The sequence below is a fragment of the Larimichthys crocea genome, chromosome XVI, assembly GCF_000972845.2.
Source record: "Larimichthys crocea isolate SSNF chromosome XVI, L_crocea_2.0, whole genome shotgun sequence".
NCBI lineage: Eukaryota > Metazoa > Chordata > Actinopteri > Sciaenidae > Larimichthys > Larimichthys crocea.
In genome coordinates, this window is record NC_040026.1 from 21,940,088 (window position 1) to 21,966,829 (window position 26,742).

Below are 26,742 nucleotides of genomic sequence, written 5' to 3' on the forward strand. Positions count from 1 at the left end.
TATATTTGACCTCAGAGAAAAATATTCCACTTTTTTACTTCACTGCATTTGTGAGTGATGCAGACGGTCAGTCAGTCTTTAGGTTTTTAAAGACAGAGGAGCCTGAAGATCCAGAAAACTCCTGATCTGAATCTGCTGTCAGCCACCAGCCTTCACTGTGAACAGGCAGTTCACCATCACTGATTCTTTAAAGTAAATGAAATACATAATAAATATATTCGACCCTGTGGTTTATAGATGTTTATTTAGGAGCCCGGCCTTTCCCCACATGACTGATAGGGTTAATCTAACTCGCTCAACATGTCAAACTTTTCCTTTCACATGTAAAACCTGCAAACTTGAAACCTCCATCTTAACCTCCACCCCCCGTGATGTGCATGGAAAGGCTGAGACGTCTCCTCCAGGTAACAGCCTGCTGACCACACGAGGATTTAAAGGGAGATTTTAAGCCTGAGAAGGATTCCACGGCAGCACCTGGCCTGCAGTGAACTCCCTCCACGGGATAAATCCAATCATCCTCAGCCACACAGCTAGTGACAGCTGTTGTACCGGGCGGGTTTCCAAAAGCAGAGAAAGACAGAGGGCACAAAGACTCTCACAAACACATCTGACCGTCAGTCATTCCACTGCTGTTTTCCGGGGCTGAATGGTTTCTCGACTTGGTGTAAAAGTTGGCACTCGGTGTGTGATAGTGAGAGGCCACAGGGAGGCCAGTGAAAGAGGAGGGACACTGGGCACACTGTTCAGGCCCCCAGGCCTCCACTTGTTTAATGTGCCAAGACTCCAAGACTCGACCTTTGTGTGCCGACCACACTCAACTGTTACTGTAGCTTCTGTTCAGTCTCTCACACAATCACTGCATGTTCAGGAAAATACTCTTTATTTCCCCGTCAGCTGATCTGTGAGTATCACACAGCTCTTCACTGAAGCTATTTAAGACTTTAATTAAAGGGGAATACTTTAGTATTTATAGCTGAGGAATAAAGTCAATATCACAACCTGCAGTTCCTCAAACGTCCACTTGAGGCTGGCTCCAGAAGTGAGTCAGTCTCCATAAGTCCCCATGTTCAAATGTCCAACTTCACAGCAGAAATAAACATGTTTACAGCCTGGTACAAAAAACAGTTTTGGTCTCTGTAGCTAATTTCCCCGTTCATGACAACTGTACTGAGGGTGAATTTATATACAACTCACCTGTTCACATTATATTAAGGCTTAAAGTTATGCAGGATTAAGAGCGTGGACGCTTTGACTGACAGGTGGGTGTGGTTACAGGTGACTTGTTTGAGCATACTGCATCCAGGTGCACCGATGATCCAGGTCTTTGTCTGGATTTAGATTTGCTGCAGGTGAAGAGGCTTCACTGTCAGTGTTTTTATGGGTTTGAACATCGACACACTTTAAAAACAAAGACATGAGAAAACTTTAAAACTTAATTTATTAAGAAATAAAACTGAACATTTAAGACAACACGCGGTAACACTTTGAGTTACCTGCTGCAGGTCTGCAGGGACACTGAGCAGAGCTAAGACACCAACACCTGAGTCCTGGACCAGACCAGACACCTGGCAGGGTGTGTGTGTGTGTGTGTGTGTGTGTGTGTGTGTGTGTGTGCAATTAATTTCTGAAGTACAGTCAGTATCAAACTGTGTGTGTAGTGTTCATGTGCAGTTTGTGTTTGTGTGACAGCTGACTGACAAAGTCCTGCATTTAAAAGAACTAAAGTTTAAAATATGAAAATATGAAACTTTTCATGGTGAAACAGTGACAGTGTTTTACATCAGAGCCTGTTGATCATACAGTAATATTTAATGTCATCATGTTAGACAGTTTTTCTGTCTTCTCTTTTTTGTGCTCTGACTTTCTCTGTTTGCTTTAAGCATCCTGCTGGGTGCGGTAAAGCAAACATTGCGCAGAGCTGCAGGCTTCGTGTTTGCGCCTCTGTGTTGACGCACCGTGCACTCCTCTCACTGGTTTTTGCGGTTGTCCGCTCCGCAGCGCCCCGCACCGGCCAGCACCCGCACTGCGTCGGAGAAGCTGCGAGATCCCGGTGAGCGACCGCCGCTGAAGAGACGACACCGCTGTCTGCACCCAGGTAAGAAAAAAGCCGAACACGTTTGTGTAATCCGGATCCGAACCGAACCAAACATCACGAGGCGCGGGAAACACGGTGCGTCGTTATCCTCCATCGGCATTCGTCCGGTCACTTCATGTTTTTTTGCATGAGCTGGGAGAGGTTGGGCCTCATGAATGAATTCTCCATCATCATATGTGCGCTCGCGTCTTTTTCTGCTTTTCATTCCTCCGGTTGCGCGCGCTCTCCATCTTCATCCATAAACACAGAAACGTGTTTTAGCTGAGGAGCTGAGGAGCAGAGGAGCTGAGGAGCAGAGGAGCCGAGGAGCAGCCACCTCCCCGGGTTTGCTCCTTCCTCCCCCTGAAACAACAACAGAACCGTCTCCATCCTCCTCCGGAGCAGGTCCTGCTCTCCCCGCAGCCGCACGGAGCTCCGTCCTCTGCGCGCTGTAACGACACTAATCCGTCAGAATATTTATAATCTCATTAGAAAAGGATCCCTGGAGGACAGTAATGAAATGTTATTTCTCTGATTTATCTCCGGTCTAGCTGTGGACGCTTCTTTTCTTTGTGTCGTCTCGGTGGATCCGGATCTGTGGCTCTGTTTTTACGCCCTGCCGTCATTCTGGATGCTTCGCTTCTTTCTTCCATCTGAGGGCCTACATGCTTTCTACGTGCAGCACAGACGCACTCCTTTATTCTCTAACGTGAAATCCTTCCACCCAAAGCATAAAAACACGCGGCCCCCTCTTTGCTTTGGTGTGTGTTGCATTCATTCCCATGCATGTTCATATTCGTGTATTATTTAAAGACGCGGGGATGATGCGGCGCCTGTGCGCAAATGCCAAGCCCATTTTTCATCTGATCAACAGCGGAGAGAGTCCGCACGTAGCGCGGCGTGTCCGCGGCCACACAGCCCGAGCAGTGAGGCAGACTGCTTATCTGACACATATGGACTCCTCGGTAATCCTGCCCATGATCCCCGCTACGAGCCACGGTGAAACAATGAGGCTTAACGCGCTGTTTGCGTGTCAGTGCGGGCCCGTGGGCTGGATTGGGTTCGTCTCCTGACACACCTCTCTCTCATCCTCGTGGGAAGAGCCAGATCCTTCATGTGCATGCGTTGATTTCTGCAACAAGGAGGGAAACAGGGCGGCGTGTTGTGGTCTGGAAGCCATTCCAACCGGCCAGATGAGCATGAGAGGAATGACAGACATGTCAGTGTCATTGTGTGTTTGGAGAGACGCTTACAGCCTCCTGCAGGGTTCTGCAGGGTTCTGCACGAGCTGGTCCTGTGCAGAACCCTGCAGAACCCTGCAGGACCCTGCAGTTCTGCAGGGTCCTGCAGGGTTCTGCAAGGTTCTGCACGATCTTGTACTGTGCAGATGTGCTGCTGTGCACACTGACTTCACACTTCATGCCTTCTGTTGTTGCTGTGATCATTTCTCATGCTCACCATGAAGGGAGGCCATGTTGCTTTAGCAGCCATTAAGGAACACCATTTCCCACAATCCCCCCTGACTTTCACCTTCCGAACGCCATGACTCGACAAAACAAAGAGGCGAATCCATGAGCGAGCGGAGAGGTCGAGTAATAACTGCAGGGTCACATCCTGTTTACGTTCAGCTTCCTCCTCTGGTTTTTGTACCAGGCTGTAAACATGTTTTTAACATGGGGACTTATGGAGACTGACTCACTTCTGGAGCCAGCCTCAAGTGGACGTTAGAGGAACTGCAGCACTTTGGCTTCACTTTGCAGCCGCTTGGTTTATCTCCATTTTGACTCAGCATGTGGGGCGGTTTCTGCGTTGTAGACTCGAGTCCAGGTCACCATCAGTGAAATGACTTCTCTGCATCGGAGCTTTCATGTTAATTAGTTTACTGCTGAAGAGCTGAAACAATCAGCTGATTAATGTTTTCAGATGTTTTATTGGGAATGAAAACAATCTGCTTATAGTTAAAGTTCATCATTGTTCTTTTATAGAATGTCTGTGAAGATAAACTGATCAGAGATGTACGTCATCGTCTCGTTAAAGAGAAGAAGAAATTCCTCAGCGGGCTTTAAACTGCATTCTTGGACACAGTTAATTGGCACCATGCTGATGGAGGACTCCTGTGTTTGGTAGATCACGTCGTAGCTCCGGGTCTTGCGTGCATATTGAATCCTGCAGCAGCTGGAGCGTCTGATTACCATGACAACATGAGAAGAAATGTTTTAAATTCCATACTGCGAGACTGAAATGTCACGAGTCTTTTATGAGCGTCTAGCTTTGATTATATCCTGAAGATCTCGTTTGAACAGGATGGAGGATGTGTGGAGAGGTAGCAGGGTGTGGTTACCGTCCTGGAGGCATGAAAACAAAGGTGGGGAATGGGATTCAGACTGAAGAAACCCGTGTTTCTCCTCCAGCCCTTAGATGGAGGGCATAATGGAAACGGCCTCCACCTTCAGCCCCCTCCACTGCAGGGCCGGGCCCACATTAGAAAGGTGGAGTCAGCCGGGCGAGAACACAGAGAGACGAAAGTAGGTCAGAGATACAGAAGCAACCGAGCATGAGAGCAGCATCCTCGTCTCAGCTGAGCTGCAGAGAAACGCCTCGTTTTTGTTTCAACACGAAATGTTCTCCGCTCGGTTCAACTGAGAGCGACATCTTTAAGGTTTCAGCTGTATCCTCTGCGGAGCATCAGAGTGAAACATCAGCTGATTCATTGATCGATCGAGGGCTGCAGCTCATGATCATAGATGATATTAGAAGCAGCGTGTGCTCTCACTTGAACCAAAGAATATTTACCGGGTTAAATCAGTGAATCAATTGTTTCAGCTCTGGATTAAACATTCAGACAGAAGATTCACCTCTTCTCTTTGTTTTTTAGGAATGTAAATCTAAAATCTTGTGACTGTTTTGAAGCGTCTCTCTAGGATCTCACAGGATTCCCAGAGTTTTTGTCCCAAATGTGGGTCAGGCTCTAAAAACACTTGTGATGTGATAACAGCTGGTGAACACTCACACACCTGTCAAACATTAAACGGTTTTCCCGTATTCAGGATTTGTTGACTCAAGCTCAAACCGAGATAACTCGTTTTTCAGGCTTGTCAGATCCCCTGCAGACTAACTGAAGATATTATTCTTCCTGATGACAAATTAAATTGTAAAATTGGACTCGCCCTCGAGAGAAATTAACATCTAACCCGTCTTTGGTGCACCGCTCTTTGAATCTGGGGGTAAAACGCTCCGTCAGGCGGGCTCGGCTCGCTGCACGCTCGGTGCTCCTGGAGCTGTGTCAACATCCCTGTTGACCGAGCCTCGCGGAGCCGTCTTAGCAGTTTACTCGGGGCCCGGTGCCAACATTACATTTTCACACGGCCCTGAGAGGAACAAGCTGCATCAGCAGACCTTTGAGTCTTTCCCCCCTCGTGAAGCTGCGACAAAGACCGCTGTCACGTTCCCTTTCTGCAGCAGGTGAGATTTGTGTCCCAAAGCAAATCATCAGGGCGGTCCGGTCCTGTGTGGACCCCCCATCCTGACACAATGACTGACAAATGGGCATGTTGATGGAAACCTCATGTTTGAAGAGTAAACTACTATTTCACACCTGTCTCCAGACTAATGTCCAATCCCTCTGCACACCTGACTGTCGGCTGAAGGATCCAGTTCTTATCAGTCTTGAGTTTGTTTGAACCGTCTGAGCTCCCGGATGCAGAGCGAGCGGCGTCTCAGAGGATTGTCTGTGCTGGCACGGGCGCAGCGTTCTCGTTGTTTGGATTCTGTCATGTGTAACGCTACAATGGCGGTGTTGTCCGGGAGCGCTGAGTACACTATTCATCAGACTTTCTATGGGACACACACACATCTCTCTTTGCTTTATAATATCCTCTTTTTTAAATACACTTTCAGCGATGAGCTGTGTTGTTCTGTGTTCTTGTTGAGACTAAAACCGTCGATGTGTCGGTCGGTCTCGGACTCTGTGGCTCTTTGACATCTCAGTGATCCACATAGATCTGCTGCTGTGCTCACTGGTGACGGTTTCCACCATTTGGAGCCAATCAGAGCTCTGTGGGTCGGAGTGAGAATGGGGACGTTTTGTTCCTGTGCGAGCGCCAGAAAAATTATGAAAGACAAGTTCACGAGAATGGCGGGAAGCGTGGAAGAGACCGATGCAGCCGTGCAGGTTGTTGTAAGTTTAATTACAGACATAATTACTCTTAAAGACGTCGAGTTAGTGACTAACAACCACCGCTGTGTCTGTGCTGACACAAACAGTTTTATTATCGAGCTCAACGGTTCATCCTGAAATCTTTAAAAAATAGTTTTATTTCAAACTTGTTGGGGACTATTTTCAGCGGTGGATTAATCCACATTTGTGGCAGCAGGACGGTGTGTGTGTGTGTGTGTGTGTGTGTGTGAATGAGTCAAAATAAACTACAGTGTGTGTTCATGGTGATGAAGGAACATGTCAGCCAGTGTAACAGTGCGGCTGCTACACTGCACACGTCGTGGATCAATATCCTTTTGTTGACAATAAGAAAATTTAGAATAATTCCAGCTTCATCGTTTAATTCTAATTAGTATTAGTGGTAAATTAGTATTTACATTTAAACATAAATATCCATATTTGAACTCTTCCAGAGACGTGTTCTGAATTTGAATGTTGGTATTTTTAAAATGTTTTTGTGGAACGCCGTTCAAACATCCAAGGTCACGAGACACGCCGGCACACGGAGGGAAGGTCACATAGCTGAGCCCGGCGAGGCCTTAGAGGCGGTTTTGTGGGGTGGGGTAACCACGGCAACAGTTCAGGCGTCGCTGCCTGTAAAGAGACGAGTACTGCAAGCCTTTACTGAAGTACTGGAGTACTCCATTACAAGTTAATTGGAGTTTTAGAGTAACATGATAATTATTGATTCACTCCAACAAACAGTTTGGGATTAACCAGTTACAGCTGGAACAGAAGATATTTATAAAATCTATTTCATTAATATTAATTATGTATTTATATATTTGGGTATGTTTGTGTTCTGACATGAGCTTCCCCTTTCGTTGCCTTGTCCCAACAGCCAACTGGAAACATTCACTTCTTTCTCCCAGCAGCTTTTTAGCTTTTACACTGGATTTAGTATTAAATGACATGAGGCAAATAAATATTAAGATATTAATGATTTCTTTTTCCCAGGGCAGCAGGAACAGCTTGTAAATGTTGAGCTAATTTTAACTTATCTCAGTAAAGTACAAAAACGTCCTCGACTAAAAAACTTTTCATCACTCACAATCTGTAAAGTAACTAGTAACTATAAGTGTGCAGTAAAGTGGATAATAAATATTTTGCACACGAGAATCCGAAAATCTAAAGTGAAACATTTCTAGCAGCACTACTCTGACAGATGATCATTTATAATGTCACAGACGTCTTTGAGTCTCTGCAGATTAATCCGAGTTTTTGTGCCAAAGTTGGCACGAGGGTGAAAATGAAGATCAGAGGCCGACAAATCTGCATCATCATCCGAACACGGAAAGAGCAGTTTGGATGCTGAGACATAACTTCTGTGTGTGTGTGTGTGTGTGTGTGTGTTTGTGTGTGTGTGTGTAAATAAACCAGGAGCTCGGGTTTAATCTGATCTGTAATCCTCTTTTTATGAGATTTGACGCAGTTCACATCTCTCTGGTTGAAGGAGCGCGTCGTGGCCGTGAGGTCGACGTCCCGCGGTTCTGTTCGGTTCTGAAATATCGAGGTGCAAGTGCTGCACTTGTTCAGAGGTGTGCAGCTCATCAGGACGACGTGCACATGAGCAGAAGGGATATTTTTATCAGTCAGGCTGTAACATGAAGCACCGACCCCACGTCAGGATGTATAAATAACTGCGTTTCACAGACACAGTGTCTGTTTACATTTGGAGGTGACGGACCGGGTTCAAAGTGTCCATGAAGTACGCCATCATTATATTTAATCCTTAAAAGCAGGCCTGCTACTTTACATTTAATATTAGTAACTTGTCTGAGAGCAGCTATGTGACACATCCTGGACTCTGTCCTCATCTGCGTTTATTGAACTCTTGCAGCCTGACCTGCGACTGGCAATGGACTACGCGAACAACGCCTCCAACAGCTACAGCTCTGGAGACACCATGAGCTCCTCCTTAGCCAACATGACCATCAACGACCAACAGCACCAGGAGAACGGAGTCCAGATGGGACACAGAAGCCCCGGAGACGCCAAAATGAAAGGTCAGACACGAGACGAACCGGCACAGTCACCAGAGAGATGCTACTGCAGTTAAAGATGGAGTTCATCTAAACCTGTCACATTTAAACGCTGAATGCTGATTAAACCTGATCTGGGGTCTGTGGTGACATTGGTAGTGACACGTTTATTTGTTTGCCGGAGCGACAGAGTAGACTTGGTCTAAAGCGTGCATCAACAGTGTTTGCAGTTACACTCAGGAGACAAACGTGAATAAACCATTCGACGCACATCAGTGAGGTGTGAACGCTCAATCACACCGGACACGGCTGCAAACGTCCCAGCTGCAACATGGCGGCCAGAGCTGACCGTGCGATTGTGATCCAGCAGAAGTGCCGCGGCACGTTCCAGAAGCGTCTCCGCTCCGCCGAGAATACACACGGCTATTTCTGACGGATGCAGCGTCATGCAGCACGGAGCGGACTGAGCCGACACAGAGACGACAGAGAGAATCCAGGCGGTTTTCAAAATAAAAGTGTAGAAGCAGAATCTGAGTCTGTCAGGCAAAACGTTTCTGAAACGTTCCTGATGGTTTTGAAGCCGTGGACTGAAACAGCCGTGCCCGGTGTCACGCGGTAACGCCTGCATGCTGCGTCCACGCCACAAAGGTTTAATAATAATTCACAAACATTTCCATCATGCTTGGCTCTGGATGGGATGATGAGCTCGTCAGCCTCATGATGTCCATGGTGGATGAACACGGGCGTGCAGGCGTTACCTCAGTGATGCCTCAACTGAAGATGAAATATTATTCACAGTTTGAGTGAATGTTTTATGCGCTGTGCGTCTTCGATCGGCCGCATCGATTGTTCCATTGAAACGAACGAGAGGCCGAGTTTTGTCTGAACGAGGTGACATAATCCTGATGACATCATCCTTTATCTTCTTATCGTGTCGCGGGTCAGTCGCCCTCACCAGCACCTGGATGTGTTCCTCTGTCAGGCAGCGAGCTGTTAAAAACACGTCACATCATATTTTCCAGCCAATAAACTCGTATTGTTTGACTTGTCAACGGTTTCCACGGATACAACAGATTAAAGTGATGTTTACAAATATAAACGAGCCTGAAGAAAACAGACGAATGAAAGAATAATGTAGATCAAGAATGATTATTAAAATATCTATCTTTCTGAATAAGTTTGGACATAAAGAAATAAAATCTGACTTCAGGTCAAAGGTCAATCGGCTTCATGCCAGCACTTTAATCCCAGATTATATTCTGAATTATTGATGTGCAGCTTCTTAAAGTCGATTCACAGGAAGAGGCCGAGCCTCGTGGTTTCTACTTCTACTGCGCCTTGTTTTGTTTTTTTATGCCACTTTACATAATAGATGAAATTCACGCCTGACTGCAGCTGCACTGAGCTCTGTGATCCGGTCTTCTGGGTCAGACCCTTCAAACGAGCCCTGTGTCCACGCCGTGTCACCACGACTCACTGCGACAATCAGGCCGCACAGAAAAACATCAAAAGTCGCGTCTCGTTTGTCAGCGGCAGAGTTTGTAAAATAAATATGAACCGTCCCGACAGACTGCTCAGCGTGGAGATGATAACCAGCTTCAGTTTTTCCTTCTTGTCCCATTTAACCATCTGGCCAATTAGTGCGTAGCTTAGCGTTCCCAGGGTTACAGCCCTCACTAGTGCGATCGTTTTCCCCGTTTCCACTTCCCATGATGTCACGCACAAACAGGAAGCAGCAGCCTGCAGAGACAAACAGCACATCTGTCAGAGGCGAGACACAGAGTGAGTATCTCTGATCTGTAGAGGAGAGGATGTAGTGTAAAGTTAGACTAGTTTAATTAAAGGTTAATGATAGTGTGAAGCTTTGCTTTGATTCTGCATCTGCAAACACATCTGTAGGATTGTCACAGGAAGTGTTCTGGTTTCCTTTTGTAGTTTCAGTAGTATTGACCAATCAGGTTCGAGCTTTGGTTGCAACAGTTCATGTGAAGAGCAAAAGAAGCTGGGAACCATCAGCCAACGATTTATATTTGCATTTTGTTCGAGTGGTTGTAACAGATATTTTTATAAATAATGTAATTCTTAATGCTTAATGCATTCGTCCTTAATGATCTGCAAGGAACCGTTTGGCTGTTGGTTCTTCAAAGTTACCGTGCATAGTGTTTGTCCCAGAGTTCATTCAAAGTATAAAAATTTCAATTTATTTATTAATGTATTTAATTCTAAATGCAACATTTGGTCAGTTGGATAAAGAAGTCACCATCAGCATCACTTGAAATAAAAAAAAACATTTATGATTTTATCAGAGTGAGATGAAGAAACTACCAAACGTCAGCGTCAGCGACCGTCCTGTTATCATCGCTTTGAATCCACCAAACCTCGTCAGTCGTCACCGTGCTGCTGTTATTACAGAACCGAGTGTGACGCCCCCCGCTGGTTTGTGGACGTTGGCGTCTTTTTTTGGTGACTGTATTTGGACGAGAGCGTGGAGCCGGTGGTTGATGCTGGGCAGCGCCTGGTTTGGACTCTGCCCGGTTAAAAAAGCAACAGAAATATGTACTAAGAATATTTGAGGTGAGAAATACACACTGCAGGGACAGAATCTTTATTCAGATTCGAGCTGGATTTTAAATGTGTCTTCTAATTGGCCCTAAGACGTGTGAATACGGTCAAATCTCTCGTTCACTGTAAAACAGACTCGATGTTTTAACCCTTTTAGTTCTGCTCCACAGCTCACATGAAGTCCAGCCGTGTGTGTCACAGTGACAATAAGTGACTGAGCTTGATTTGCCTTTAATCCACAGAGGATGAAGCTGCACTCTGTGAGAATGGGCTGAAGTCTGTGTCTGAACTCTGTCAACCAGAAAGCAGCTGTGACGACGAGGTCCCGCCTGGTACGCTCGCCTGATGATCGCACCTTAACCCTCATGCTGCATGTTTCAGTTTGTGTGCGGGTCATCGGTTCAGTTCTCCTTTTGTTCTGAGTTCACTGCTTTCTTCTCCCTTCACAGTTTGCAGCTCTAACACACGCCTTGGTTTCAGTTTGGGGTTTTCTGCCTGTGTGCTTTAAAGCTGCTCATTTGCCTGATATTTATAGCCACGTGTAGCTGTGCTGTCACCACAAACAAAAGTGCAATCAGAGCCTGTTATCTCACTAGAATCGCCACACGTTGCTGACACATGGAAAATAAAGGCGCTCAGCTTCACTCGAGCATGCTTTGATCGTAAATACTGAAGGTGACAGAGTCTGAGGGGCAGCTGGAATAAAGAGTCATGAGCTTTGAAGGTCCTCGACTGTGCAAACATGAGAAATACCTCGACTGACCCGTGGCAGCGAACACGAGGTCAGGCGGCGTCGGCTTGGGCGAGTGAAGCAGGGTTAGCCTGAAGGTTGAACTCCTGTTTTCTGACTCGACATCCGTTTGTCCTGCAGCTGCGATGTCTGCGGAGGAAGGCGGCGATGAAGCCGAGCTCTCACGTGAAGCCGAGGGGCAGCTCGGTACGCCTCCGGCCTCTGAGCTGCTTTCAGTTAGCGTCTGGAAAAGATCAGTTCGACATGTTGTTCATTTTCTTTGTGTTACATGAGAAGATCAATACCCTTCATAAGTTTCTGTGGTGAATATGAAGCTCAGCATAAAGACTGAAAACAAGGGGAAACAGCCAGCCTCTGTCCAACGGAAGTTGTAACAGCGTTTACTTTTTAGTTGAGCACTGAGGAACCGATCGGATTTCAGGAACCGACACAGGTCACCTCTGTTTAATCTTGTAAAAATGACATTTCGTGGAGTCTTGTTGCCAAACCATCATGAAACAGACAAGATGCAGCTTCATATCAAACGTGTATCGATCATCTCATCTAACTTCACTTCTTCTTTTTAAGTTTTCCCTCCTGCTGCTTTACGACCTTTTTTCTTTGAGCTGGTAAAACTTGTTTTTTCCTTTCTGCTCGCTCTGATGGTTTAACACTGAACTGCAACATGATCACCAGCAGACTCCAACATCCTTTTTTTAAACAAAACGACGGTCACATCCTGGCTATTTCAGAGTGCAGGGTATGTCCAGACCACAGGCAGATTTACGCCTCCTGCGATCTGTTGAACAGATGCAGCGCTCCCAGAATAATGTTAAAAACAGCCGGAGCACCAGCTCAGACTGAACCTGATGGAGATATGTAACAGTTAGTCGCTGTGTGCTCGTTGCTGTGTGTGCGCTTTGTATTGATTTCTCTGCAGTGAGTGTGTTAATCCGTCATGAATGACAGAAAGTCGTTACTGATCACGCTCTAACGTCTTCTCCTTCTGTCTCATCATGTCCGACCTGCAGCAGGAGGAGCAGCTCCAACAGGTAGGCTGCTTTATGTCTTATCGATCGCACTCAGACTGAATTTATTAACTGCAGAAGATAAATATGAATACAGTTAGAACTGCAGGTGCTTTTCATAGTATCATATTTAAATGACCTTTTTTTTTTACAGTATGTTAATGCTCTGTTGAATGCATCATCTGCTGTCTGTCACCCCGGTGTGATGCATTACCGTCCATCTCATTTTACTTTCATGTCACTGATCACGTCTCGTGCATCTTCACCTTCTCTAGCTCTCGGTTTGTTTTCTGGTTAATGACATAGTCTGTTCTTTTCCTCGTGAACATCAATGACCCGGTTCTGTTCACTTCTTTGGTTATTTTTTGGTCTCAATGGGGAGATGGAAAAGGAGAATGTGAATGTCACCATTAATCTGCTTTCTAAAACAAATCAGCGACGCCTGCTTCTGGAGTCTGCAGCGAGTTTGCGTTTGCGGGCGACGGATCGAAGCCGGCTGAAGACGGAGCTGCTGGCGAGGGCGTTGACTTCATGGGAGACCCAGGAAACGAGGCGGTGGGAGAGTGTGGGAAGAAGCTGAGTGAGTCTTTGTGGGCCTCTGAAGACCTCAGCTGTAGTTCAGAGATAAGACGGGACGTACCGACCAGCAAGGGGAGCCCTGAGTGGACCGGAGCTGTGGACTCTCAGCGGGCGATCAGCCTGGACACCTCGGAGTGTCTGACTGAAATCAGCAATCTGTCTTTAGTTCGCAGCACGGCTTTGGAAGACCTGACATCCATCGGAGACAGAGGCACGTGGGTGAATCCAGAAGAGTCCTGCACTGACTCTGGAAGCAAAAATATCAGCCCAGATTCAAAACAGCTCCCTCATACCCAGAATCTGTCAGGCCCCGTCTTTGATTCTCGTTCAGAGGATCTTCACCCAGCGTGTCGCAGTCGGAACGTTTCCGAGAAGGATAGCCTTCTTACTGAAATGCCAGAAACTGAAAACAGCAGCGGTGACTCATCGTCACATAGAGCCAGCTATTCAGAGCCTGACATTTCTAATGACTCAGACACGAGGAGCAATGTGGCTCAGACCACCGGTACCACCGAGCTCCAGAAACCGCCCCCCCAACCAGCCCGAAAGTCTTTGGTTCCGGTCCCTATCCTCAAAGGTCTGTTTGCTGTCATGAGTCCTCTTCAGTTAACTCCTTCCACTTCTTTCATTTCCAACGCAGCTTCTGCCGTATGTCATGCTGCACCTTCCTCTGGACGTTAACCTCGACCCGAGGAGAAGCTTGTCGTCCTCCCTCCCCACTTTAGCTTTTTTGTTTCATGTCTCCATCTCTGCTCACTCTGCTGGTCATGCAGCCCAAATTAAAAAAAAAAAATTAAAAACCCACTTTTTGTTTCCCACGAGCACGTTGTGTCACCATGCATGCTGCATATGTTATATCACCGAGATTTCTTTACCATGAGAATGTTTCAGCACACACCTGGACGCACTTGGGTGGATGTAAAGGTGGAGATGTTAAAGTGTGTTTCTCTCTCCTCTGTCTGCAGCTCAAGCAAAGATGGATAACGGCTCTGCAGAGAAGGTATGCGACCGAGAAAATGATTAAAGTGTGTCATCCATTTCTTTTATTAAAGCGATAAATCTAATTTATTACAACTCGGAGCTTTGGCCATCTTTTCTGTCCGTTATTATTTCATTACTGAGATCTGGGAACGTGGCGACATTGGAAAAAAAGAAACATGAGAAGGTTGTAAATAAATCTCCAGGTTAGATTCATATTTTTCATATTTGGAAGAGACAGTGGAGGAAAATTATTACCCAAACTCGTGACTTGTTTTTAGTTTGACATCCAAGTGAAGTGGTTTAGATCGACAGCAGCTTCTTCAGTCGTCACCGTGAGGAAGAAGAAACTTCCCAGCAGTCACCGCTGAAGCAGAGACGAGCTTTAAGCGTACGCTGATGTATCATCAGCTTTATTCACACATCGAGCAGTTATGTAGCATCAATCACTCACCGTTTGTGAGATCTCAGTCAATAGAAACGATGATCGAGACTTTGAAAAGTTGTAATAAATCAGAACGATCCTTCATCATCATGTTTGTTGTTTTTTCCTTCAGTTTTCATTTGTTGTCATTTGTTTTATTTGTCATTAGAACTTTTGTTTTTTATTCATTTTTTCTTCATCAAAAGAATCAAACTGCCACCAAACCGACCTCTTCCCTTAAAAGACCGTCCGTGGTCACCAAGGGCAACAAAACACACGCCTCCTCCAGAAACGGCCACAGCTCCATCCCCATTAAAACCAGCAGCGCAGGGCCCAGGCAGCCCGGAGTAAGTATGCTGCTGGAGGTTAGACCTGAGGCCTGGATGGATGGATGGACCCTCCTGATTCAATCCATCCAGGAAAAATCCGTCTGTCAGTTTCAGTGCACCCAAACCTCCATCAGAGCCTCGTGCATTCATCCCTTCTTCTTCCTCTGCAGCTTCCTGACCTAAAAGCTGAAAGCTGAGTAACTTCTGTGTTGTTGATTTTCAGAGTGTTGGTGCAAAGTCTCAGACCCCCGGAGTCAAAACCAGAACTGCAGCTCAACCAGGTACAGAACGACGACTTCACATCAAACTCTTCCATTCAACTTTGATTTTGATTTTTTAATTTTGATTTCTTAAGGATCACTTATGATGTGTCATATTTTTGTGATGCAGCTAGTGCCAAGAAACCTCCCACTCCAAAAAATGACAAAGGTAAAAAGAAAAAATGATTAGCGACCGCTTTTAGTCTCGAGTAGTCGCAGTGCCACAGTCTGATCCGGCTGATCCGGGATCAAACTTGGGCAGCTTTTAGCCAACAGAGCTCTTAGTTAGTTTTTATTTTTATGATTTCCTTCATGGCTGTCGACTGATTCAAACATCTGACCTGTCGCTTCTCCTGCTTAAGACGCCCAGAGCGGACAGAGCAGCCCCGGCACTCCAAAATCTCCTTCTAGCCAGGCGAAGGCGGCGGCCGAGGCCAACAAGGTGAAGAAGGTGGCCGTGGTGCGTTCCACGCCCAAATCACCGGGCTCGCTGAAGAGCCGCCCGCCGGCTCCTCTGGCTGCAGCGGCGCCGATGCCAGACCTGAAGAACGTCAGGTCCAAGATCGGCTCCACAGACAACATGAAGCACCAGCCCGGCGGTGGAAAGGTGCCGTAACTCTGACTCCTGCCGTCACACTGAGTACACCACACACAGGCTGAGCCTCGACTGTAGGCAGACGGGAGGTTTACATCCAGAAATCTGAGCTGCTTTGGAGGCAGAAATATTCTGGTTGAAGGTTTGAATCTCCGTAGGCAGATCCAGGAGATGTAATGGCCTCAGCACATATTTAAGGAGGTGGAGTGGAGACTTAAAGGTGCCCTTTGAGGTCTAAAAAACATCTGAGAGCTCCGTTTTTAAACCTTTGCAAAGCAGATTTGAAGAAATATTTCAAATGCTGCACCAAGTTTGCGGTCTTCGAAACTTCTTATTGCGTTACTGCCACCAACTGTCGACCAGCGGCGTCGGGAATCTGTATCGGATCACTGATCCCAAAAAAACAAACGCTCCACAGGGTACCTTTAATATTAAATAATATGCATCGTTAGTTTGTCAGAAACATGAACAAAGATCAACACTGACCTGCTGTATTTGTAGTTTTTTAAAAATCTGATTTAAAGTGTAACGTTGAGATCACCTGGATGATGTCGGCCGGTTTACCGACTGTCTGATTGTGTTTCTTTGTTCTCAGATCTCAGCACTGTCCTCGGTGAGTACAACACTGTCACAGCTGAAAGAAAAGATGATCCAAACATATAAAAACACTTTAAATTGATATAATTTCTGTGATATTAAATTCATGCCCATGTAATATAAACAGGATGGCATAGATTTAAAGTCTATAAATCCAGTTTATGTCTTCGTGTTATCGCCCAAATGTCTCACCTCAATCTGGATCGGATTACGCGATGTTTTCGATTATTAAGAGTCATCGGATTCTCCCGAGAGACGTGACAGACTTAACGTTGGTGTTATATCGTTAAAGACAAATTAAAGTTTTTTCTTATTTCCGCACAGAAAAATCAGATTTAGTCAGTATTTCTTAAATTACATACAAGTGTATGTAACATTACGAGTTTGGACACAAACCCAGAGCTTGAAGCCTGGCAGGATGTGATGTCATGAGTCCAGCTGCCTCACAGGTGATCTGAACCCACCTTTAAAAAAAAACGTGGCTCCGCCCACCGAGATTTGAATCAGCCAATCAGGTTATTTCCGCTTCCAGAGCAGAAACGTCTGAGGAAGTAAAACTCCAGTCTGCCTGTGTGTGTGTGTGTGTGTGTGTGTGGACGACAGTCGTGTTTCAGCGGCTGAGATTTAGAGGATGTTGTGATGAAGTGAGCGTGAACACCGGTACAACCCTGTTTCCAAAAAAGTGTGTGATGAGGTGCAGAACACTGAAACTAAATTAACAACAGCACAAAGAAAACTCTGAAATGTCAAACAGGTGTGGACTGCAGGACGGACACGCTGAGCCTGGTTCTACATGAACTCAAAACATTTAATTCTTCTCTTTGTGCCATTTTTAATGCGATGAGGCTTCAGTGTTTTGCACAGCGTCACCTTTTGTTCCTGTCTCACAGCGTGAGCTTTGTTCCCCTCCCCTCTATTCTCCGCATGCGTTCACACCAAACCACACGTGTCAGTTTCTCTTCAGGCTTCACAGCTCATGTGTCAAACCGTCGTCTGCACTCACAACATCTAAAAGCTGACGTTTTCATTTTTCCAGGTACAAATCCTTGATCAGAAGGTGGACTATAGTAATGTCCAGTCTAAGTGTGGCTCCAAAGACAATATCAAACATGCACCCGGTGGCGGCAATGTGAGTAACTGAGGGATGAACTCAACAAGCAGACTCTTGAGTATCTCTGCAGTTATGATCATCAAAACCAGCGTTTGGTAAAACGTTCTCTTCTTTGTGCTCCTCATGATCAGAAGATGGACTTCTTAATCTGCTCAGCAATCACTAATAAGACACTGAAACGTTATTAGAGCTTTTTCTTTTTGTCCAATCAAAGGTGCATTTAACCCAAATCACACAACTCTAAAGCTGGCATCTGTAATTCTGATTTATTTGGTGCTGATCTTTTAATAAATAGATTGTTCAAACATCTGTTTTCCAGTCAGCTGGAACAACAAATGTGACATCCAAAGTTATGGATGGCAGCTTTAACGAGTCAAAATAAGTTTAGTCTTCATTTTATTCCCTCCTGTCAGTCTCTGATGGATCTTATCTTTCCTCTCTGCACCCTGCAGGTCCAAATCCTGGACAAGAAGCTGGACTTGGCTAACGTCCAGGCTCGCTGTGGCTCTAAAGACAACTTGAAGCACACCCCTGGTGGAGGAAAGGTGAGGACGGAGACGGTGGAGTGATCTGTGTTTTTCTGATCGTGCCTCTTCCTTTGCGGTTGCTGTGGTTACAGCAGCGTCACAGCTCTCAGTGACTGCGCTAACCTCTTTTCCAGGTTAAAATACTTGATCAGAAGTTGGATTATAGTAATGTCCAGTCTAAGTGTGGCTCCAATGACAATATCAAACATGCACCCGGAGGTGGTAATGTGAGTAACTGAAGGCTCTCCTCATCATTTGTCTTTTGAGTTTTGATCAAAATAAACGAGTCCCTCCCCGTCCTCGTTAGATCTCACCCCCTCGAGCCTCGAACTCGTCCCTCCAGCATCTCATTCCCTCTCCAGAAATGGTTCCTCATTCACAGCTCGGCTGCTGTTTGCTTTTCCTCCAGGATAACCGTCTTCTTTCCCCACATATCAACTTTCCAGGTACAAATTCTTGATAAGAAGTTGGATTTAACCAGTGTGCAGTCCCGGTGCGGCTCCAAAGATAATATAAAACATGTACCCGGTGGTGGAAATGTGAGTAGATCTGGGACTCTGGCTGCAGAAAAACCTTCTTCTTACTGAATGCATCTTCACGAAGGAGAAGGATGTGCACGAGTTCTCCTGTCTGTGTGAAACCTCGATACTCCCAACACTCTGCTAACACCTCCTATTAACAGTATTATCAGCACACTGAGCAGCCATGAGCATTTCATACTGACAACACTGTAGAGTTACTGTAGACTGTCCTCTTCCTGCATCGACCTCTGACTTTAATTAGCGGCAGTGGTGGAAGAAATGAAGTGACTTCATGACTTTATATATTGTTGGTTACGTTAATCTACAGCAGTGCATCATGGTCTGTAAGAGCATCATATGTTTGACCTTTACATACGAACAGCTTTCAGCTTTGAGACGATGCGTTTTCCAGATAATCCACGAGGATTTCTGAAGTTCATTGAGCCGAAGACAGAAGAGAAAAGAGACGAAAGAATTCAGTCAAAACTGTGAAACTGCCACAGTCCTCTGACTCCAAAGAAGTTTGGACGTTGGGTAAAATGTGAATAAAAACAAAATGCAATGTTTGTTTATTGACAGAGACAGACTGAGGTTTCCACTTGGTACGAACACTCAGAGTTTGAATGTTCGATCTTGTCTCTCCCGCAGTCCAAAGTCATGCAGGTTAACCGGTGACTCTAAATTTCCTGTAGCCGTCAATGTGGGCATGTCTCTATTTGTCAGCCCTGTGATGAACTGAAGACTTCTCTCCAGTGTCGGAGCCTGGGATCAGCTCCAGGCTCCAAAAACGAATAAAGAGGATGATAGATGGATGAAGGATGATGGATGGATGATAGATGGATGAAGGATGATGGATGGATGATGGAGGATGGATGGAGGATGGATGGATGATGGAGGATGGATGGATGATAGATGGATGAAGGATGATGGATGGATGATAGATGGATGGATGAAGGATGATGGATGGATGATGGATGAAGGATGGATAGATGATGGATGGAGGATGGATGATGGATGGATGATAGATGGATGAAGGATGATGGATGGATGATAGATGGATGGATGGATGGATGGATGAAGGATGATGGATGGATGATGGATGGATGGATGAAGGATGGATAGATGATGGATGGAGGATGATGGATTATGGATGGAGAATGGATGATGGATGGCTGATGGATGGATGATAGATGGATGGATGGATGGATGGATGGATGATGGATGGATGAAGGATGATGGATGGATGATGGATGGATGATGGATGGATGATGGATGGATGATAGATGGATGAAGGATGATGGATGGATGATGGATGGATGAAGGATGGATGATAGATGGATGGATGAGGGATGGATGGATGATGGATGGATGAAGGATGATGGATGGATGATGGATGGATGAAGGATGGATGATAGATGGATGGATGATAGATGGATGAAGGATGGATAGATGATGGATGGAGGATGATGGATGGATGGATGATAGATGGATGGAGGATGATAGATGGATGGATGGATGATGGATGGATGAAGGATGATGGATGGATGATAGATGGATGGATGGATGAAGGATGGATGGATGATAGATGGATGAAGGATGATGGATGGATGATGGATGGATGATGGAGGAAAAACGAATAAAGTTTATCTTAACGATCTTCAAACTGTTGCATTTTTGGTTTTTATTCACGTTGAAGCTTCTTGGAATCAGACTTGTCGTTCCACCACTGATGAGCTCGGTCGTAGTTTAGTGCTTCCTCAGCTAACAGCGTTATGTAATGCTCATGGTCTAACGTCAGCTTGATAATGACTCTGTGTTCAGAAACAAACCTGCATGAATCCTCACCGTGTGTGGGATCCTGAAGAAAACCTTCCCGTGTGGTTGAGTGATCTAATCGCGTGATGACACCGTGAGGAGACGGAGTCTCTGCACGGCAACAAAGAGTGTCTGTCCTCGTCCTCTCCACCAAACTGTGCCTTGTTGTGGCGAGCGCTGAGATGATCTCAGCCGAGAGACGGAGCGCTTTGAGCCTGAGATGAGCTCATGGTGATGAATGTTAAAGGGAAACTCTGCTGTTCTTCAGCCTGGATCGATGAAGACGATGATTCTTCAGACTGCAGAGACAGAAACAGTGATGTTACCTCGCGTACGCGAGGTAACATCACTGTTTCTGTCTCTGCAGTCTGTCGGCGTCTGGTTAAACAAATGATGCTTCAAGAATCATCCACAGAAACAGTTACAGTTAAAGAAAGCAGAATACGGTCCACGACACTGAAACACTAAACATTTTAACATGAATCTGGATCGTCCTTCTGCATTCTTTAAGACTAAAGTGTCAGTAAAGGTTCAGACGACGTTACCTAACCCGGTTCCTTCCCGTAACAGTCGTAGAAGACTAAAACAGTTTCTAGGATCAGATCTCTGTAGCTGCATGCAGACCTGAGTTTAGAGTTTCGAGTCACGTCTGAGTTCAAACCCTGTCTCCGCTCTTTGCTTTTGTCTTTTCGCCTTCGCAGGTTCAAATCGTGCACAAAAAGATCGATCTGAGCAACGTGACCGCTAAATGTGGATCGAAAGACAACATCCGTCACAAACCAGGTCTGTCGCCCACGTCGTTCATGTTTCCATGTACGGTTGTGTCTGTGTTTAACATAAATAACAGTTCTGTTTTTTTTATAATTAGGTGGTGGAAATATTGAGATCAAAAATGAGAAGCTGGAGTTCAAAGTCCAGTCCAAGATCGGCTCTCTGGACAACATCGGCCACGTTCCTGGAGGCGGGCAGAGAAAGGTGAAAACCTTAAATTCCACCTTAAAAACACCACACTTCCTCTTTAGTATCAGTCACCTGAACGCAGCACGAGCAGCAGATCCTTTAGAGAAGTGTACGTCTCGTTCTCAGCTCGTCAGGGTTCGTTAGTGGGTGAAACACAGTCAGCATCATTATTCCCCCCAAAACAAACATCCCATTTTTAGACATTTTCCGAGCTCCAGACTCATCACGAATCATCCACCGCCATCGTTTCCTCTTTTGTTCAAGTCTCATCTCCATCCAGCTGATTTTACGTCATCATATTTGTTGATTATCTTCTGTTTCGTTCTGTTTTCATATCTTGTGTTTGCATTTTGATTTCTGTTGATGCCATCACGTGTATTTTTGTTGCATGCCTTGTCATGTCAGAAAGGGAAGGAGGCCGAGGGGAGCACCTCAGACAGCCCCTCTATCCCCTCCCCAGCCGTCACCCCCCCTCAGTCACCTCAGACTGTCCCTTCAGCACCCGTCACACCCATCCTGACGAACCCCCTCATAAAGATTGAGGACTCCTGTAAGTACTCGTGAGCTGAAATGTTTTCTTCTTCCACGTGTGATGTAAGAAACGTCCTCAGCGGGTCTGAACATCACACCGACACCACGGCTCAAATGTTTGGGGTCACCTGTTACATTCATGTTTTCATTCTTTCCTTCGATAACGTAATTTTCAACAGATCAAATCTGAACGATTCAGACACCAAATGAATCATGTTACTTCTAAAAAATTAAATAGTTTCCCAAAAGAAGAAAAGTGAAATGATTCAGATTTACATTTCATCTCCAGTTTGTTTCATTTGTGCAGCGCTTTGAAGTCAAACACAGAATAAAAGATAAAAATAAAGAAAAATATCAATTCAGAAACAGACAGAGATTAATATTAAATCATTAAGTGCGTCTTAAAACATCAACAGACACCTGAACTCACCTGTCAGATTATATGAAGGCTGTTGAAGTCTCTCTGCTTGTCACAGACGTTATCGTCTCTTCTGGTTTAACTGTTGCTCAGAGGTCGAACGTCTGTGAACGATCGCTCAAACGTACAGAGGGAATCAGGCGACCCCAAACTTTTGAACATGTGATGAACATTATTCTGTCTTTACCACTGAACTACATCTGCAGGAATCAGACACATCAGTGAGGTCCAACACAGGAAGATGATTATTATTTGAACTGTGACATTTATCATGTTTATATATCCGACATGAAACCACATGGTCAGAACACACAGAAGTATCTCATCATCTCCTTCACGTCTTTCCTGGACCTCATGGTGTTTTCCATCGAGGTCCAGGAAAAGTTTTAGAGTGAAGCTGAAGCTTTGGAGCCCATTTTGTGATGCAACAGCTTTGTAAGCATACTGCCGTCCACCAGAGGGCGCAGTCTGACACGATGCACAGTTCATGCAGTACCTGTGTGACCTCACCTGTGACCCCCCACCTGCAGATTGAGAGCCACAAACTGAGCTTCCGTGAGACAGCCAAGGCCCGCACTGACCACGGCGCTGAGATCGTCTCTTTGGAAGATTCCCCCCAGCAGCTCAGCACCGTGTCCTCCTCCGGCAGCATCAACATGGCCGACTCTCCGCAGCTCTCCACACTGGCTGACCAGGTGTCCGCCTCTCTGGCCAAGCAAGGCTTGTGAACACACCCCTTCCTCCTCCTCCTCCTCCTCCTCCTCCTCCTCCACTTCCTCCACCTCAAACACACGACCACGTAGAGGAGTTTGTGATGCCTTCCTCATTATTCACCCAGGACTTTTTTAGCTCCCCATCACCGTCTGTCCTCCACTAACGTTTGAAAACTGCTCTCGAGGCGTCAAAGTGTATTTGATTTCTCTCTCTGTGGTCTTTGAGCTCTTGATTTGCTATTTCTACCTTTTGTAAGTTTCCCTTTGAGAGTTAAAGAACCTCAGCAGAGCCAAATTGTCCCTGTGGGTCTGAGAAATCATCTCATCTTCATGCATATCCTATTTAACACTTGGTTTCCCGTCACATTGACTGTGAACTCCCCTTTTCTTGGGTTTGTTTTGTTTATTTCTCTGGATAAAATCCAGAACATTAACGTGGATCATGGAGGGAGCTGCAGACTGTTAGACTGTCAGTTACAGGGTCGACGAGGGGGCGCGAGAGGAAAAAAACGTTAGAAGAAAAAGTAGCAAATCTTTTCGTCAAGGCAGAAAAAAGAGAAAATGCTTCAGACCTCACTGCTGTCTTTTTGCTTTGTGTAGTCCCGACATGTGCTGCACCTCCAGCTGCTGCAGGTGACGGTGTAACCTAAAAAAAAAAAAAGAAACGAACGGCTAGAATAGAAACTTTTGTGTTGGGCACAGTTTTATAATCGTATTCTGTGGATATATGACATGTATTTGATATGAAGAAACATTTGTATTGTGCCTGCTACTGTCAGTGTTATTTCTTTTTGTTACTGCTCTATTGTAAATGCGCTAAAGCTCGATGTACAAGGAGGAAAAATTAACCTTAAGGCATTTAAAGTGTAACTTTCATGGCCAGAACCATGGAGAGGAAGGCGAGTTCATCAGTATTTAAACTGCTGCGTGCACATTAAAGGTAGAGTAACGTTCTTAAAGCCAGACTGAAAAGTTCATGCTCAATGCTAAGCTACTAGTTATCATTTGGCTAAAATGCAAAGCTATCGTAAGAGTACAGGTGTAGAGGAGTCACGAAGTCGGAGAACTGACTCAGCGATGTTCAGACCGAGCCAGACTCGACGCAACGCAACCGCTTAAAGGTCCAGTGTGTAAAAGATGTGGCAACCAACTGAACACCCCTCACCTCAACCTTTCTGAGCTAGTGGGAGAACCTGAAGCCGGTGTGAAACTCGTTGTGTTTGGTTTGTCCGTCCTGGGCTACTGTAGAAAGAGGAGCCACATAAAAAAAAGTCAAAAACATCATCAGGTGATTAAACACTGATGAAAACGAGTTTGTTCCAAATTGAACTAATCGAACACACTGGACCTTTAAACACACGAAGGTTTCACTGATCATCAGATCGCGTGTTTTCGTCTATCAAACGTTGCATGGTCTGAAAAAAAAACATTTTAAACTTTACACAACCAGAAAATGACAAAGCAAATGGATGGATGATGGAGGATTGATGGATGATGATAGATGGATGGATGATGGAGGATTGATGGATGATGATAGATGGATGGATGATGGAGGATTGATGGATGATGATGGATGGAGGATGATGGATGATTGATGGATGATTGATGGATGATAGATGAATGGATGATGGATGGTTGATGGATGGTGGATGGATGATGGATGATGGTGGATGGAGGATGGATGGATGATGGAGGATTGATGGATGATGGATGGATGATAGATGGATGGATGATGATGGATGAAGGATGATGGTGGATGGAGGATGGATGGATGATGGATGGATGATAGATGGATGGATGATGATGGATGATGGATTGATGGATGGTTGATGGATGGTGGATGGAGGATAGATGATGGATGGAGGATGATGATGGATGATGATAGATGGATGATGATGGATGATGGATGGATGATGATGGATGAAGGATGATGGATGGAGGATGGATGATGATGGATGATGATGGATGGAGGATGATGGATGGATGATGATGGATGGTTGATGGAGGATGGATGATGGAGGATGATGATGGATGGATGATGATGGATGGATGATAGATGGATGATGATGGATGATGATGGATGGTTGATGGATGGATGGTGGATGGATGGATGATGATGGATGGTTGACTGGGCCAAGTGGATCTGTTGGAAAGCGTCGAGATAGAACCTGTACAGCGCTGAGTTGATCCGCTCGGGTAGTTACTCGTTACATCTGAGCACCGACCGTGTGGATTCATCGGGGGGGTCGGCTGGTTGCTTTTATCTTCACAGATGAGCCACTACATGGCCAAAAGTATGTGGACACCTGAGTATTAATCTGTCTGGCTGCTCTTCGTGAAGGTCACGGTGTGCTTTCCTGTCCTGGTGATCCACACTGGGGGGTCTCGACCCTTCAGGGTGGGATCTACAGTGAAGTACTGCATGCTGTGGCATCAACCTCAGACCACATCTGCATAGAAGCAGCAAACATCTGCAGGGTGTCCCCAGACTTTGGGCCACATAGCGCATTGAAAGAGATTCTGTGCGAGTTAACCGAAGCAGCCAGCTGGTGTTTAACGTCCTCCAAATATTCTCCCTTCATGTACTCAGAAATGTCCTAATGTTGATCAATATTCCTGGTGACTCATCACTATTACTCGCATTGATATAAGTGAAACTTCTTCTTGCATGCACTCATGTAAGAGACGGCCTGCTGTCTGCTTGTTGCCTCCCTTTCACTAAGTGGTCTCTGTTTGTAGATCCTGTTCATGTACGCGCTCTGGATTTGGAAAGATTTTAAAAAATGTGGTTAAAGGGTCAAACACGTCCCACACTTTGCTCCCAAACTGTGTATGTCGAGGTTACGCAGGTCAACGGCGCTCTCCACATTATCTGCATGCTAAATTCTTGTTTGTTTTTTTAAAATAGACCACGTTCATCTCGGTGCTGCCGACATCGGCAAGAGGAGGTGATGTGAGAAGTGTGCGGTAAAGAAGTTTGTGTGTCCTCTGCAGTAACAAACACTCACCACCTTTCTTTGATTACTTCTGACGCTGTACAGTTGTGGAAACGTGATTGTTCTTGTGCATTTTATCAATAACTGGTTTATGATGATTCTTGTTGCTGTATATGTGTATTTGAAAATAAATGCTATGAAGTCACGTGTCGTCGTCTGAAACCACCACACTGTGTTCAGGGACCAGGGTGGAGTTCATGCATCAGCTCAACAACCAGTGACCTGAACTGTGAAGGAGCTTCACGGCTTCCTTTACCAAAGGAAAGGAGGCAACTTGTTGTAAAATGTTAATAACTAGACAGAGAACATGAACAAGAACATTAATGTCACATTCAGCGCCCCTGCAGATCAAGTTACCGTTATTAATCATCCATCTCTGACCGAACATGTTTCTGAGTGGACAGGAGGGTGACGAGCATCCTCACTGTGACTCATTTTATTTCTGACATGAAGTCATGAATGTCAGATGTTTTGTAGTCCATCTTCTGAAGTTTATAGTTCTACCACAGACACGTCCGCCCTCGCACCATGACGTAGTCTGACACCGAACACTGCAGCTGTCTTATCACCTCTCCTTCACATCCTTCCTTGACCTCGAGGTGTTTTCCATCGAGGTCAAGGAAAAGTGGTGAGGAAAGGACGAGCTGCAGCGTCTGCAGATAGAAAAGTCTCAACATAACAATTCTTATTTTGATTATTAATATATTTATGTCAAAATGTGACACAGTGTCCCTCCAACAGACGCTCTGATGGAGGGATCGGAGACAGTGAAGGACTGGAGGCCAGAAGAGTGACG

The 26,742-nt window shown here is 45.5% G+C and overlaps 1 protein-coding gene across 16 annotated transcripts; it reads left to right on the forward strand.

Annotated features, from left to right (window-relative positions):
* The first annotated feature begins 1,753 nt into the window (after positions 1-1,753).
* On the forward strand, positions 1,754-24,361 carry mapta (microtubule-associated protein tau a). Of its 16 annotated transcripts, XM_019277770.2 has the most exons (17): positions 5,970-6,251; positions 8,131-8,296; positions 11,077-11,166; positions 12,596-12,616; positions 14,137-14,171; positions 14,780-14,920; positions 15,126-15,183; positions 15,293-15,331; positions 15,525-15,769; positions 16,353-16,370; positions 17,391-17,483; positions 17,918-18,010; positions 18,439-18,531; positions 21,030-21,111; positions 21,197-21,303; positions 21,694-21,838; positions 22,768-22,902. In XM_019277770.2, the coding sequence occupies exons 1-17, from the start codon at positions 6,147-6,149 to the stop codon at positions 22,770-22,772; spliced, it is 1,536 nt and encodes a 511-aa protein (XP_019133315.1). In that variant the 5' UTR covers positions 5,970-6,146; the 3' UTR covers positions 22,773-22,902. The 16 variants fall into 16 exon arrangements, with proteins under 16 accessions (XP_019133320.1, XP_019133322.1, XP_019133315.1 ...); XM_019277775.2 differs by lacking the exons at positions 5,970-6,251; positions 21,694-21,838 and adding an exon at positions 1,754-2,095 and having other exon boundaries at positions 22,768-24,361; XM_019277777.2 differs by lacking the exons at positions 5,970-6,251; positions 21,694-21,838 and adding an exon at positions 2,115-2,170 and having other exon boundaries at positions 22,768-24,361.
* The last annotated feature ends 2,381 nt before the right edge of the window (positions 24,362-26,742 follow it).

What these genes read in the sequence shown, in the direction of transcription:
- mapta (XM_019277767.2), top strand. Translation starts at nt 6,147, where the DNA reads ATGGGGACGTTTTGTTCCTGTGCGAGCGCCAGAAAAATTATGAAAGAC. An exon ending in ACACCCCTGGTGGAGGAAAG is followed by an intron (nt 18,011 to 18,438) that starts GTGAGGACGGAG and finishes TCAACTTTCCAG; the next exon opens with GTACAAATTCTTGATAAGAA. An exon ending in ATGTACCCGGTGGTGGAAAT is followed by an intron (nt 18,532 to 21,029) that starts GTGAGTAGATCT and finishes TCGCCTTCGCAG; the next exon opens with GTTCAAATCGTGCACAAAAA.